The sequence below is a fragment of the Cucumis melo genome, chromosome 12, assembly GCF_025177605.1.
Source record: "Cucumis melo cultivar AY chromosome 12, USDA_Cmelo_AY_1.0, whole genome shotgun sequence".
Classification (NCBI taxonomy): domain Eukaryota; kingdom Viridiplantae; phylum Streptophyta; class Magnoliopsida; order Cucurbitales; family Cucurbitaceae; genus Cucumis; species Cucumis melo.
In genome coordinates, this window is record NC_066868.1 from 25,200,575 (window position 1) to 25,216,852 (window position 16,278).

General features: G+C 35.6%; 2 protein-coding genes across 12 annotated transcripts; one reads left to right on the plus strand and one right to left on the minus strand.

Moving 5' to 3' along the window:
• Positions 1-124: 124 nt before the first annotated feature.
• LOC103484857 (uncharacterized) lies at positions 125-10,484 on the minus strand. 2 transcript variants are annotated; one of them, XM_008442179.3, is made up of 9 exons: positions 10,310-10,484; positions 5,867-8,986; positions 5,694-5,774; positions 4,595-4,747; positions 4,047-4,210; positions 3,804-3,951; positions 3,577-3,699; positions 933-1,020; positions 125-645 (listed from the first exon to the last, which is right to left on the minus strand). In XM_008442179.3, exons 2-9 carry the CDS (start codon positions 8,813-8,815, stop codon positions 455-457), a joined length of 3,897 nt encoding a protein of 1,298 aa, XP_008440401.1. In that variant the 5' UTR covers positions 8,816-8,986; positions 10,310-10,484; the 3' UTR covers positions 125-454. The 2 variants fall into 2 exon arrangements, 1 of the variants encoding a protein (XP_008440401.1); XR_007815931.1 differs by lacking the exons at positions 125-645; positions 933-1,020 and having other exon boundaries at positions 3,804-3,959; positions 10,310-10,469.
• A 929-nt stretch (positions 10,485-11,413) lies between these two features.
• Positions 11,414-15,787, plus strand: LOC103484865 (protein FAR1-RELATED SEQUENCE 1). Of its 10 annotated transcripts, none has more exons than XM_008442193.3 (8): positions 11,414-11,555; positions 12,185-14,468; positions 14,559-14,615; positions 14,706-14,771; positions 14,848-14,919; positions 15,265-15,324; positions 15,438-15,506; positions 15,628-15,787. In XM_008442193.3, exons 2-8 carry the CDS (start codon positions 12,294-12,296, stop codon positions 15,685-15,687), a joined length of 2,559 nt encoding a protein of 852 aa, XP_008440415.2. In that variant the 5' UTR covers positions 11,414-11,555; positions 12,185-12,293; the 3' UTR covers positions 15,688-15,787. The 10 variants fall into 10 exon arrangements, 5 of the variants coding, with proteins under 5 accessions (XP_008440415.2, XP_050936032.1, XP_008440423.2 ...); XM_051080075.1 differs by having other exon boundaries at positions 12,190-14,468; positions 15,419-15,506; XM_008442201.3 differs by having other exon boundaries at positions 12,190-14,468.
• Positions 15,788-16,278: the final 491 nt, after the last annotated feature.

The following is a 16,278-nucleotide window of genomic DNA, read 5'->3' on the forward strand; positions in this document are numbered from 1 at the left end:
TTCAAAAGTATGGTAAATCAAGGTTACTTATCTTAGTCATTTTATAAAAGTTGTTCACGCAAAAGAAAAATGTCTAATCAATTAACATCTACTAGAAGTTAAAAACTTAAGAAACGTACAAACAAAATCGCAATTGGTACACTTCAATTGGTTGGTACCGATGTTTTCTTTTTTGTATATATTCACTGTGGTCATAAATAATTGACTTTACATATAAATCAATTCCTCAGGTGTCGCACAAACCACAATCTCACATTGATTGATGATATTTGAAACCAACCTACAATTCCGTTTTTTCCAAAGGGAGACACCCTTATTTATATATTTTCTAAGTAGTACACTCGCCTAATACTTTAGTAACCGAGTACATCAAGGTAAACAGCTCTTATCCGTGCTAACTCAGGAAGCAAAGCAAAAGGAGGGTATGCATAAATCATCAAAGACGATTGATTGATTACTTGGGCATCTGATTCTGTGGTGATCTTGTCTGGGCAGCCGTAGACATCACACGCAAACGCCTTGCTATATCTGTGAAAGATGGTCGGGCTACTGGGTCAGGAGACCAGCATTGTTCCATCAGCAATCTCCAGTCAGGGTCGCAGAAGCTTGGGACGGGTGGTCTCAATGTGTTGTTTACTATGCCTCCTGAATGAAGAAGGAAATCGTCAAATTCAGATTTATTCATTTGAGATGAAAGTAAACAAAGTAAGGTACACTCAAATCCACCGTGATGTAATAAAATAAGACGTATGAAACTGAGCCTGGGAGGAAGGGAATTTTCAGTGATCATTTATACGTACGATCAAGCTTTTTTGGTTGCATAAACCAAGTAAGGGAGTTCCTAGACCCTTACCACCGACACTAACCAGAGAAAAATTTATAAGTCAAACACAACCCAAGGAAATATAAAAATATCCTTTTGTTTTTCACACCTATGATTGCTCCGTAGTGCATATTTGCATAAGGTTCCTCTCCAGTAAGGATCTCCCACAGGACAATACCAAAGGAGAATACATCAACCTGCCAAGCAGAAGTAAGCAAGAAATCAGAACTACATGAGCGATGGTTATACAATGGGTAGAACTTATAATAAACGAAATCCATTTATTCAACCTACTTTTACTCATTAAACCAAAAACGCACTCAGGGTACTTTCTGCTCTTTAATTATAAGTTGGATTTTTAAATTGAAATATTGTTTGGTAACTTTTTTTTATTTATTTAAGAAGTTAATAACAGATAAACTTATTTCATCAGCAATTCGGCTCTGAAAGAGATTTTGCACATGTGAAAGGTTGGGGGAGAATCCCACTACCCCATATGATATCTCGCCCTTGAAGATAGATAATAGGCACACGAGCAAACGAATTTCGCTAATTCTGAATCAGCAGAAATGTTGCTTTTTTTAGTGCGTTTCCTTGAATTCTTTTTTGCCAAAATCAATTGAAACCTCCTCAAATAGTATCAGAATTTTCTTTTGTTTATGTTGTCTTTCAGTTTTTATTACACTCCTTTAAGGTTTCGAGCATTCTCATTTTTAACAAACATCCATTTTCCATCCATGCCCTGAACTAGCAAACCTTAATTCTTTTCATGTCTTCTTATTCATCCATCACTCATACACATTACGTTTTCAACCTAAATTTTCCGCTCTTTTCTTTCTTTATGATATGTTCACACCCCAAAATTACGTATTACTCATTTCCCTTTTCCCTTTTTTCCCTTTTTCCCACACCATTCTTCCGCCTTTTTATTTCATTTTCCCCATATTCGTTCTCTTCATGCTTTTGCTTCCTTGTGCTCTTTTGTTTCTCCAGATGACTTCCACAGTAATTTTATTTAATATGAAACTATAAAATCAATGTAAAATATGCTTTGCAAATTACATAAACAAAAAGAAGTTCGTGTAATCAATCATATATGTCAATAAATAAATAAATTTAGTACAACTGCATTAGTAATTAATTTCTTCATAATCAGTAACCTATAGATTAGTTATTCACAATGAGACTAACTATAATTGTGATTATCGACAACAGTCGAATCAAAATCTTAAATACTTATTTGTGCCTAGTGTATATGCTTTTATATAGTTGTTAGGTACAGGTTCGTCTACTGAACTGTACTGTACTGAATATTGAGTTTAAGATCAAATATTCAACAATCTACTTTTGAAATTATTATTTATTGGTTATTGATAAACTTAATAATAATTTTTTGAAGTATTTCCAAGACGTTAATAAACATTTTACATATTTTAATGCCTGTTATTCCAAATTGTAATGCCCACAACACATATTTAATCATTTCAATAATCATTCAGTATTTCAATATGAAAGTAAGTTCAATACAATATATAAGATTCAATAACTATTGACCATTTATATTGACAGCCTCAATATATTAAAATTGTTTCCACTGTGTAGTTAAATTTCTTTTTTTTTTTTTTTTCTTTATAAGAAAGAGAAGTATGCAATTTTCTTTATTAATTCCAAGTTTGAATTTTGCATGTTTTAGATGTTTTGTAGAACAATCTTCATGTACCTTAACTCAAACTCTGTTATTTGTTTACATTTTGTTTCAAATTTTTCTTTTATGATGCCAACATTTTTCCTGTTGGTTATTGAATAGAGATGGGTTGCATGGTAGACAGGTTATTGCTTCTAAATACAGTAGAAAACAAGAAAATTTAGCAGCCTCTATATGAATATCCCGATTATCTAAAGGTCCTTGGTCCCAGATTATGAAAAGCATTTTTTTTATCTTAGAACTAAAATGGCCCAGTTGTGCAACATACAGAACAGATCTTGTTCAAGTAAGATCGTGAAAAACATTCTTCCTAGAACTCAAGGACACAGTTGTACAACCTATAGAACAAATCATGTTCAAGTAAAATTGTCATGAAAAGCATTATTTCGTATGACGAATGGTACAAACTAGAAATTAGTGGAGGAGATGAAACTTGCTTCAAGAAGGATAAATGACCGATGGAATATGGATAGATCCCTTATTCCCTATACCGTTTACAATTGTGGTTGACAAATATTCTAATTCCATGGTTAGTCACTTACAATTGTGGTTGACAAATATTCTAATTCCATGGTTAGTCACTTATAATTGTGGTTGACAAATATTCTAATTCCATGGTTAGTCACTTAGGGGGCACCGGTCCGTGGTAGTTTAATTGGTGTAGTATAAGAAGCTTGCGAGGATAGGAATATAGGGATTAGTGAGTTCTCGAAAGATTCAGCGTATGGCGCAAGGGGTTGGTTACTATAATCTTCGAAATAATTATAGTTCAGTTGTAATAGTTTGTGATTGAGGTGTAAATTATTTTAGTTTGAGTTATAATAGTATGTGTTTGAGATGTAAATTATTCTAGTTTGAGAAGGAAATAGAAAACATTGTAACAAAGAATAAAAAAATAATGAACGTAAAATAGTAAAAATTGTAGCAAACAAAGAGGTTTGAAATAGTGCTGACTGTAACTAATTGAAGAGTGCAAATAGTATTTATTTCTGTATTTACTTGTTCTCTTCTTCAGTGGTGATGGTAAAAATGAGTCTCGGTATCTTACCTTTTCTGAAACCTTGCTGCTGCTACCATTAAGTAGTTCAGGAGCCATCCACGGAAGGGTCCCTCTCACACCACCAGTGACTAAGGTATTCCTTTTTATTTTTGACAAACCAAAATCTCCAACCTTTATAACAAAACCAACAGAAAAGTAAACAATGCGGGTGAAAAAACTCATAAATCCACCAGCAACATAGAAATTCTCTCCAACTACAGTAGTGTATCAAATACCTTACAAATTGGCCGAAAAGGATCTTTCAAGTTGACAAGCAAGTTGTCACATTTCAAATCAAAGTGCACAATATTCTTTGAATGCAGATATTCCATTCCAAATGCTGCGTCCATTGCAATAATGAGCCTCTTCCGTCGATCCAAGTACCTGGAACACTTGCATCACATGCGAAAAATGAGAACAAACGAAGTTCTCTTGAACACTTTAAGTGTATGCAAGAGAACTTGAAACAAAGAGAATACCGTTCTTTGCTAAGTAAAACATTCCGCAAGGAGCCATTGACCATGAATTCAGTCACCGTAGCCAATGTCCCACCTGGTCCATCCTGCACCACACCATAAAAGGCCACCACATTTGGATGGTGAAGCTTTGAAAGAATCTCAGCTTCACGCCAAAACTCTATCGTCTGAAATTTTCAAATTCAATATGTGAAATTAGAGAAACATGATCATTCTAAAAATAATTATGACATAAATAGTAAAAAGAAAAACGATAATCTTATTTGTTCTAAGTTTTTTTAAAAGAAAAAAGAAAGGAAGGAAGAAAGAAGAAAAGAAATTATCAGTAAGATTCCTGCCACTACTCCAACACACATAAATTCCTCAGAGTACCAGTGAGGGGAATTGTTCATTGGTTCAACAGTTGGTAATGAAATTTTGAAACTGTAACTCGGTTTTCCCATCCCGCTTATCAGGAAATATTAAACCATCAAAGCATTGTCCAATTTACTACTAGAGATTAGAGAGATCTAATAACCTGTGAGAGATCATTCAAATGTCATTTAACTCACCAATCTTTCTTGCTCCGAGGATCTACAAGTGAAACAACTTTTCTTTATCCGCTTAATAGCTACATCTGTTCCTCGCCACTTCCCATGATACACTGTACCAAATGTGCCAGAACCCAATTCTCGTTGCTCCTCAAGATCTTCATTCTTAATTATCTGCCAGGCCATCCAGAGACACGGTCAACAATTTAATGGAGGGATTATAGTGGTAAGGTCTTAAATCCTATATGTCCACCCAAGATCAATAGAGGTAAATCAGCTGTCGGCTGACCCAAAAATAATATCAAACCAGTTTACATCTAACAAAACAATTGATAAAGCTTAAAAGGTTAGTAAGTGATGACAACAATGCAATCTCTCTCATATATTCCATACTGAATCAGACTTTTCCAGTAAAAATTCTGTGTTTCTCACTTTTTCACTTTTAAAATATACAAAATACATTTTTATAGAAGAAGACATAACTAACTCTACATCTCAAGAATCTGTTTGTTTCTAATCAAGGAAAAAAAAATAAACTTCATAAGAATTTTCGAAGAACATGTTCCTTTTCGAGTTCCCAACAAATGAGGTGACGTAGTGAATTCCAAAAGACCCAGCTAATGACTAGAAGTCAGCAAACAGACTTGAACTGACATGAAGTGGAAAACAAAAGATTATCCAGTTTCTCAGGTGCTCAATTTCTTAACTTCTATCTGTCCTTGTGGTAGAAGATTACAACTGGGGAACTTCTCATACAATAATCGAAGCAATGAGGATAAGATAACTGCAGAACCTCAGAAATGAAAAATAAATTCTTTTTTCTTCCTTTTCTTTTCTTTTTTCTTTTGTACCAAAAAATTTATCAGAATTTTTTTGGAGAAATCAAAGCTGCAAATCATCATTGTTTTGCGTAGAGGTGAAAATGGCATGGGTATTGGGTGGACTTCTCAAATACTTAAAGTAAATCAACTCACAACTGTTCAGTGCCCCAACTTGAGAGTACCGAACAAGAATTGACAATTTGCAGCAAATAATCTGATGAAATGTTACTATGCAACAATAAATGAATATCCATCTACTTAGTTGCATGTTTTTAGTGAATCAACCATGTGATTTGTACCTGCAATGTACTAATATCAAAATCTTCAAGATAAAAATCAACAAGAGGTACGCCAAGATCTTGGCCATCCAACTTTGCATCCTAAAACAAGAAGAAATATGAGAAACAAAGTGAGAGGAAAGAAACAAGCTGGAGTTTTAAATCTTAAATGAAAGAAGACAATTGACAAATACCACATTCTCAGCTTGTGGGGATTTAGAGCTAGGCTCATGCATGCTTTCATTGTCCTTGAGCTGTGAAGAATTATATTCTGTATACAGATTTGTGGTGCTGGGTCCAGTGAGGAGACGTGATTCCTGCTGAATGTTGTCGTCAAAATTATGAGAGTCTTTTTCATAAATGGCACCTACATCTGAATTTAAAAGGGGATACCTGTTCACGGTACCCCCTTCTTCAACATTTCCAAGTGAGGAAGAGAAGCCTAGGTGATCTTGATCCATAAGGGAAACATCTCTTCCAACAAACTCCTCCTGAGCCAAGTTTCTGAAGTATGACCAACGCTTAGGCTCGTGATTCTCCACATTCACGCTCAAGCCAGCTCCATTACCATGCAATGGATTGATACCAGAAATGTTTTCAGAGTTTCTGGCCTTTGAGAATATATCAGAAAGGAAATCACGTGGAAAGCGGTCATTAATATCAATAAGAATGTCCCCATGCTCTGAAGTGCCAATATCAACTCCAGGCTCTACTTGAGTAGCATTCTTACCAGGGTTCTCTGTCAATGATGAAGGCTCTACTTGCTCCTGAGTTTCATTTCCATGGTTATTATGTGTACTTCCTTCAATCCAGCCTGATTCTAGTGGTCCCATCAAAGATTCCTCCTTATGCTTGTCTGGAACTTCTTCACCTGCCGTAAGATGAGCCAAACCTTCTGCTTCCTTCCTACAGGCAGATGGACTTTTAATATTGGACATATCACTGACTTCGGACCCATCATGCTCACCTGAAATATTCATTGTTTTACTATTCTTATCTGCTGATGTTTTGTACTTTTCAAATGGTTCCAATCCATCTTCTATAGTTTGATGATTTCCACATGGTAACTTTGATGATGAAACAAATTGCTCAGACTCCAAAGTCATATTCCCATCCAGCAATGTTTCAGCTGATTCAATAATTGTCTGAGAATAATCAGAGTTTCCCTGAGTTCGCAGAAACTGAGAGCCAAAAGAATCATCAGACTTTGATAAACGGTTCAATTCAGCCTGCTCCCTTGGAATCCTTTCAGAATGAAAAACACGCTGAGGTAAAATTGGCTCGAGGTAGCTAAACCCTGTTTCATCAGCCTTGGAGGCACCAAACCCAGAAGTTGGAAGTTCATCAGATAAAAATTTATCTTCTTTAGTTCCCTTGTTCCCTTCATTACTCGCTTCCAAGGACACAGATTCTGGAGCCGGATCTTGATGCTTGTTGTTTTTCGTAAGCAGTAAACTTGACCCTACATCTGTGTCTGAATTAATTACTTGCATTCCTTTTGTGTTATAGTTCAAAACAGAAGCATCATTTAGGTTGGATGAAACTACACATTCATGATCAAAATTTGGACTTTCATTAGTTTCATCAATCTTATGGAGTGAGCTTTCCCTTTTCATTTGTGCATCCTTAAACGATACCTCCTTCTCCAACGATTGAAATTCATCAGGTTCACTCAGCTTTGAAGTTGAGATCTCTGTAATTTTCCCCTCCCTTGACGAAGCATCTGAATCTTGTGTGTGAAAACCACTGACCGGATAGGATGAGGCCAAGCCACCATGTTGATTCACATACCCTTTGCTGGGCATTGGAGGTACATTTTCTACAGGTTGTGCATTGGTATTAAGAACGTAATCATGTTGTGACTGAATAGATGAAGAGACTGACGTCTTTCCAATTTTTTCAGGAAAGCTCTGCATGGGGCGGAAAGAAGAGGGTTGGGAAGGCCCAAGCTCACCTTGCTGCAACTTTTGTCCTGACAATGGCTGCAAACTGGACTTAAAACCACCAGACGAATTTGTCCAAATGGTTTGAGAAGACTGAGGAAATGAAGGAGTAATGGTCAAAGATGATTTCATGTTATCAGACAATTGTGGCGCAACTTGACCACTCTCTAATCCAACATTAAGGGCAAGTAACTCATCCAAATTGTTTCCTGAAGTATTACCCAAGGGAGTTGAGTTCCTTCTTGAACTGAGGTCCATACCATTTACAGCAATCACATATTCAATCTCTGAACCACCCTCCGCACTCCCAACACCCATTTGAGAATCCTCCAAATCAGAAATAGAAAACAAGAACATTCTTGGTTTCGTTGAACCCCCATTTTCTGGTATATTACATTCCTCCATCATGTTCTGCAAATCCTCATCACAAGATACAGAAACCAATGCATCAAGATCCTCACCAGGTAGCTGATATTTAATAGTGTGAACTTGATCGTAAATTGTTGATGTTTTCTGCAGCAGGTTTGACCAAGAAATATCCTTGGTTATACGGATAATACGTGTTTCACCCCCAACATACCGAAGTTTACCATCACTAGGCCGCGGCATGACTTTACCACCAAAACTGCACAGGAATTTCACCTTTCTTGATGTGCTATCAGATGCTCCTGAAGATGTAAAACTGTGAAGCCGACTAACATCATTTCTCGATGAGGCTCTTGGGACAAACCTCATTGAATTATATGAACTTTTTTCTTCATGTGGCAAACTCCCTCTTTCAAAATGTTGGACATGATCTTTTTCTACAGGGTTGAGCATGGCAATGCTAGATCCACTTTCTGAACTTGCATGGGGAATTCCCAGCATGCCTTTTAAATCCATGTACCCAGTTGAAACACCTGGGTCAGGACTATTGGTGGGAACAAAGTGATGTTTGGCATTCACCCTTTCTCGCATAAATTCAAGTGCGAACTCCTCGCCAGTTTGAATGGAGTAGTTATGGCCAGGACTAGCTACACCTACAACTAGCATATTATATTCAGGGGGGCGAATGTTAGTGCTGATATTACTCGATGGATCATGGAAAGATCTTTGATTTGTAGACCCAAGTCCCTGATTTCTTCCTTCCATATTAGTAAGTCGAATTTGTTCATAATTACTTGGTTGATCTAGGGTACTTTTTTTCACATTTCTTTCCATCTAGTTAGACTTGATGGTGACAAACTCAACCGAAAATGCCATGAATCAGACACACTGCGTACTGGTTCAAACATGCACTTTAAGTTGCATTAAGCTTTCAGCGTTCAGATAACCATCTTGCAGATGGTAATCTTGTCCAGCAATGAAAAGCTTCAGTACTCAGCTGAAAACCTGGGATTCATGTATTCAACAGTTAGAAAAAGGTATGGTGGGATAATCAACAATTAGAGAGAATAGAAGAGAATCATAAATCGGCTTGCTTGATTCATACCAGAGGGCCATGCCCTAGACTTATACTGACTTCTGAAATAATAATTTGGGCTACAAATAACAATAACATGAAGAACAGCACACGTGTATGATGGAAACTGGCACCTATAATCGTATACATCTAAATTCTAATAGTATAAATAATACAGTGAACAAAAAGACATATAGTCTGATAAGAGTTTTATCTTAACTATGTTACTTTTTCATTTTATATGTGTTAACTCGGTCACCATTGGGCAATGACAATTGTGATAGTCATTCCACTTGAAAGTAGACTATAGTATATGTAATATAAGCAATGGCTCGAGAATGCCGAAGGCGCATTTAGGGACGTTGCTGAACTTTCCTTACCACCTGAAAATGCTAGCGCCGCCGACGTTTCGGTGAATAAAATGGTGAGATTCATTCTTATCATTAACAGGGATCGAGCTCGTGGCTCCTAGTTTAAGTGATGCAAATACATAATGCAGAACCAAAGTGTTCAGTGAGCGCCAACAATGCTACTAAGATGCCTTTCAGGGTAAAATTGAACTCTTAAACTCCCAAGTTTAGAAGGGAAAAGATGTATTTTAGCTACTGAACAGAGGTTCCATTTTCCTACCATCCTGCTCTCTTCACCTCGAGTGGAATTGTATATCCATCTCCAATAATTTACTGTATAAGAGAACTCTAGCATCAATATTTTTCTCGGTATAAATTTGTGTAGTACGTTAATGGGCAATAAGATGCATGAAAGAAAAACTCAAGATTTCATAACGCCCTTCGAATCTTTAGAAAACTGTAACAATAATATACGGAAGAACAGTATATATTAGACCGAGTAAGCCTTCACCCTCTCATAACCAATCAAAAAACCTGAAGGAAAACCCAATTAAGTAGGCTAATAAGATATTCCCAAAGCTGGCCGACGCTAACCCAGATTGCATAATATCAGCCGTCTCATCCAACGCCCGAAATACACATAAAATAGACTCGATTCTTCAACTGTTAGCTATCAACCAGCTCAATTGACCCAAGAAATGTATCAAATATCAACATCAAATGTCGAATCGCATGTCGGATTAGAGAACCGGACATCATAAATCGAATCACAAATCAGAATACGAAAATTTAATTAGTTTGCTTCGGAGAGGATCAAGCTAGCGTTTTTCAGTCATGAGCAACGGGAAGAAGAGGAAGAAGAGGAAGAAGAAGGAAAAAAAAAACGCCGTTTGGAGAACTTACCTGCAGATCCCAAAAACAACAATGGAGTGTGAGATTTGAATTTTGCTGGAAAACAAAGAAGGTCTGATTCAAGTAGGTGTCGTCCCTCTCTTTTCCACGAGAGTGTGTGCGCCTTGGTTTGTACTTTATCCTCCCAAACTCAAAGTCTCGACTTTCCTTATATTTTGGTCTATTTTTCCAATTTTACATTATACTTAATCTCTCTCTTTTCTTTTAAGAGGAAAATGGCATTCTACACATTTGGATTACATCTCCAATTTTAAAAATTTTTTAATTACCCCTTAATTTTTTTAAAAATAATTTTATTGCCCTTAAATTATGTAGTTTGTAATCTCTTAATTTTAAGAGAAAAATGACATTCTACGCGTAATTAATTGGTTGTAATAAAATATATTTTTTTATATTTGAAAACATCCTAAATACATTTTATAAGAACGTTACAAAAAATAGTAAGTTATCACAATCTTTTCATCATAATTGTTTGACAAATAAATAGTTAATATGTAGAAAAAAATAACAATATAATAAATACTAAATGAAGAATTTTGAAATTATATTTATAGTAACTGACTAGATAATTTTAAATAGTTTTTAATGTACTTATTACTATAATTTTAAACATTTTTGGGCTTAAACCATCACTAGAACTTATAATGTTGCTAAATTCAAATTTTGATTTTAATTAAGATTTTTATTTTCACAACCATTGATTTTAGTTAATCACATGCTTATATGAAATTACATTGACTAGAAATTTCCACACACGGTATATTCTTTGTGGTACAAATAAATTCTATTAAGAATAAACTTTATAACCACAAAAGTCATATAACATATGTTTACTCAATCAATTAGAGAGTGGTGGACTCTAAATCAAAGTTCAAATATGTTTAATTTTTTTTGAAAATATATTGTAATACAACTCAAGGTAGAAGAATTTGAATCCAAATTTTGTCATCGAATACAAATAGATATCAGTTGAATTAAATTCGTGGTAGCAAAGATAGTATATTCGACCCGGCAATAGAACAGCAGAAACTTGACACTTGTGACCAACCATAGTAGGCCCAAATAAATAAGCTTTTGGGCCAGTGGCGCTACAAGGCGAGTATGGAAAATTTCCAAATGCGATTATTTCATTGTCTTTCGTGCCCTAGTATCCAAATCTGCGAATTGGGAATTCCTATACTCGCTCCGAAACCATACTACCTTCCTTTGAGCTTTCGAGTAACCAATAAAATCAGTTGTGAGTTTCTTTAAGAACTGATTTTATCTTCATTACTGTCATTTTCAATGTCTGGATTAATTACTAGTGATTACTCTCCTCAGCTGCTACTTCCTATTACTTCATTTCTTGTCTTCTTCTTAGCTCTAGCTTGTGTATTTTCTCTTCTAAGTTTACACTAACTAATTAGAAACTCATGTTGAACAGTAATTTTTAAATAGTTAATTCACATTATTTTTGTAGCTTTTAATGGTATGAATGAATATGTTTTCAAAAGTGGAAAAATTAAAACTTAAATTAATTTTGAATGATTAAATTTATGTTTCCAAATGATCTTATATTTATATTGATTTCAACTGTTTCGAAATCAATATCAACCGAGACATGTTCAACATTTCATGTTTATACTTCAAAACGTTTTGTTATCAAAAATTTTGTTTGAGCTAAGATGCTTTGCATGTTTCTTTCTTTCACATTTTCAGCTCTGCACAACTAAATGACATTCTTTGTGGCTTTTGGTGTGAAATTTTGAATTTTTTCCATTGTATGTTGTTATTAAAGTGACCCAGTTGCCCATTGCTGAATTAGTCATGTACTCTATTGAAATGCCTTCATTTTCATTTCTTTTAACAAATACAATCATATATTAGTTCAGGTGTATTTTCAAAATAGTTAGACTCAAAAATGGGAAGTGTAGATTTCTGTAAGTTTAATGTTCTATCCATCAAGATAGATCTTGGGCAGCTGTGAGAGCTAAATATGGATAACAATTCAGCGCAATGTGGCATAGACAGTTCTTCTCACATGGTAGGAAGGGAGAAAACAGGACCAATTGTTAATATAGAGATGCCAGAATATATGAACATAGCATACTCTCAGAATGTTCTCAACTTGAGGTCTGTCAAAATCGTAGAGCCTCATGAAGGAATGGAATTTGAATCGAAGGAAAATGCTTTAACATTCTACAAGGAATATGCCAAATCAATCGGTTTTTCTGTCATTACAAAGGCTAGTCGTAGGTCTAGAATATCTGGAAAGTTTATTGATGCAAAATTTGCATGTACTAAATATGGAATTAAAAGGGAATCATCTAGTGTCGTTGAAGTTTCGGATCCTGTAACAAATTCAAAGAATGGCATGGGTATTGCTGGGAAGAAAAAACGGGGAAGAATCAATCGCTCTTGGGAAAAAACTGACTGTAAGGCTTGTATGCATGTCAAGAGATTGCAAAGCGGACGATGGGCAATTCGTAGTTTCATAAAGGAGCACAATCATGAAGTTTTTCCTAATGAATCCCATTACTTTCGTGGTCACAGAAACTTAGAAGTTGGTAGCAGTAATACCGATGTCTTGCAAGGCAATAGAGCCAGAAGAAAAAGTAAGCTTTGTATGAAATCCAGACAGTCTGGAGGTTGTACAATAGCAAACAAACAGAAGGTTGCTGTCACTGATCAAGTATATAAGTTGCAACATCTGGCTATAGACGAAGGAGATGTTCAAGTTATGCTAGACCATTTTGTTTGTATGCAAGATGAAAATCCTAACTTCTTTTACTCTATTGACCTGAATGAAAAGCAGAGTTTAAGGAATGTGTTCTGGGTTGATGCAAAAGGCAGACTTGATTATGCCAATTTTGCGGATGTGGTTTTCTTTGACACCACATTCATTAAGAATGAGTATAGATTACCATTTGCACCCTTTATAGGCGTTAATCATCATTTTCAGTTTGTTTTGCTTGGATGCTCATTGGTTGCTGATGAGACGAAGTCTACATATGCTTGGCTGATGCGGGCATGGCTTAGAGCGATGCAAAAGTGTTCCCCTAAAGTGATCCTTACTGTACAAGATGAAGCCCTTAAGGAAGCCATCGCAGAGGAATTGCCTGATTCTTGCCATTGTTATTGTTTGTGGGATATTTATGGCAAGATTCCAGAAAGGCTTAGCCATGTAATAAGACAAGATGAAAATTTTATGTTGATGTTTGATGAGTGTGTTTTCAGGTCTTGGTCTATTGAACTGTTCGAAAAACAGTGGCAAACGATTGTTGACAGATTTGAACTAAGTCACAACTCATGGTTTAAGTCGTTGTATGCAGATCGCAGTCGATGGATACCTGCATATATGAAAAACATTTTTTTGGCAGGGATTTCTACACGCCAAAGGCCAGAAGGTATCAACTCCTTTCTTGATAAATACATACAGAGAAAAACATCAGTCAGAGAATTATTGGACCGATATAGTACTTTAATACGAGATAAATTTGAAGAGGAAAGAAAAGCAGATTTTGAAACTTTTCATAAGCAGCCAGCATTAAAATCTCCATCTCCTTTTGGGAAGCAAATGGCTGCATTATACACGCAGACAGTATTTAAAAAATTCCAAGTGGAGGTTTTAGGAGTAGTTGCTTGTCATCCAAAAAAGGAAAGCGAAGATGGAGTGATAAAAGTTTTCAGGGTTCAAGATTTTGAAGAGAGCCAAGATTTTCTCGTGGAGTGGAATGAAGCAACTTCAGATATCTCTTGTTTATGCCGTTCATTTGAATTCAATGGTTACCTCTGTCGACATGTAATGATTGTTCTGCAAATCTCTGGCATACATAGTATCCCTTCCCAATATGTATTGACACGTTGGACAAGGAAGGCAAAGAGTATACAAAAAACAAGGAAAGGGTCTAATGTCGAGTCGAGAGTTCAACGGTATATCAATCTTTGTCAACAGGCATTTAGATTGAGCGATGAAGGGTCTTTATCCCATGAGAGTTATAACATTGCGTTCAATGCTTTGGAAGAAGCTTTGAGGAAATGTGAGAGTTTGAGTGGCTCAATCCAACCATCCCCTGTTGTGCATAGTAGTCATGAATCAGAGGAAGTAAACCAGGATAAGAAAACTAATAAGGCCCATAAAAAGAATACAACCACCAACGAAAGCAGACAGGTAATTCAGTTTTCAGGCATTTTAATTATTTAATAGATGGCCTTATTTTCTAATATCATTCCTTTCAGCATTCATCTTCTACTTGTTTAGGATCGTTTTGAGCCACATGCTATCACTAATGGTAATCATTTTGGCTGGCAACAATTGGTCAGTTTTTTTTTTTTCATTGAAAGCCTGCTCGTATATTAGTTCTGAATTATTGCATTGGACTAATCATTTGTAACTTCTTGCTTGCAGGGACAATCAAATTCACAAACACCAGCTCTTCACTGCCCTGATGAACAGGACGGTTTACAAGGGGCAGTATGGCTCACTCTATTAGTCCTTTGACTATCTAGAATATTTGATATTGTTTATAATTTAGGATTTATATTCCTAGGAACAAAGGAGCAGAAGAGCCCCGTCTCTTGAGAGCTATTTTGGCGATCAACAACAACTTATGCATGGAATGGTATGAGTAAGATTATGAGCTCTCTCTACTTTTCAATTTGAGATCTTTAACATGGCCCTCAAGAAAGTACTACCTCTTTGACTTCCGTTCTTGAATTAGACATATCTCTTTTTTTTCCGGCAAATACCCATATGGCAGTAGCAGTCATGTGTTTCAAGCAAGACTATTTTAATGTTTGTGTACAAGGATAGTTGTTTGTGTTGTAACAGGAAAAATTTAGCTCCACTGCAATTAGTCGTGGCGGTTATTTCGAAATTCAGACAGGGGCATGCAATTGATTCTTTTGATGCTTTCCCTCCATTTAGAATTTGTGCCTTCTAAATCTTTCTTTTATTTTTGTTGAAGGAACAATTTAACTCGATTACATCCGTCACCGACACTGGTTTCCAAGTGCAAAGAATGGAGGTAGTTGTAAGAGATGTTTGAAGTTTATCTGTTCCATAGACAATAATAATTATGATCTATCAACATTTTCAATGACATTATTAGTTGAACACAGACAAAATATCTACTTGTAGGGGCACTTGAACATCAGGCCAAACATCGTTTCAAATTGCTTTGACCTTCAAGTTGGTCCGCGAGATATGGTACAAACCTCGCCACTATCATCTCTCTGTCCGTGCTGTATGCTCTTCATTGTTTTTTCTCTTTCAAGGGTTTGTTCTTGATTGTTATGGTCTAATGTTCATGTGTGCACTTCTCTTGCAGAACCCATCTACTGCAGAATCCACGAAGGTTCATAGCATTTCATCCAAACAATTCAAGTGAAGATCCGTAGCCAATCATTCAAGGTAATAACCATCTTTGGTGTAGATAATCACAATGTGAAAAATATTCATATTAATAATAGGATGGTGATATTCCTTTCTTTGTTGCTTGTCACACGAGTATCTTTCCAAAAATGATGTGATTTCCACTAGCATTATAAAATATTTGTAGGACAGAACACGAGTCAAACAAAAAGGAGTATAGTACGGGTAGCAATAGAAATGTTATCACTGGTTTAATTAAATGATAATTGTATTTATATATTGGTTGATTTAAAAAGTTCTACATGCACATATGGTATTTACTCCTTTTCTTTATTGCTTGTAATGTTAGTCTATTTCTTTCAAATGATATTGGTTCCACGTAACAAAACACAAATATCATATATGGATATGGTACAATACTTATCCAGTAACATGACGTTTTAAAAAAGTTTAGGATGTGGACATGGGAAGGATACGTTTTTCTTTTTTAAATATGTATAATTTTTATATGACAAATATCAAAGTCAACCAACTTATACATTTATATGCTTTACAGACAAATAAGTTTGATGTATTTTGCTCACAATATTTATTAGTCTTATCGTTT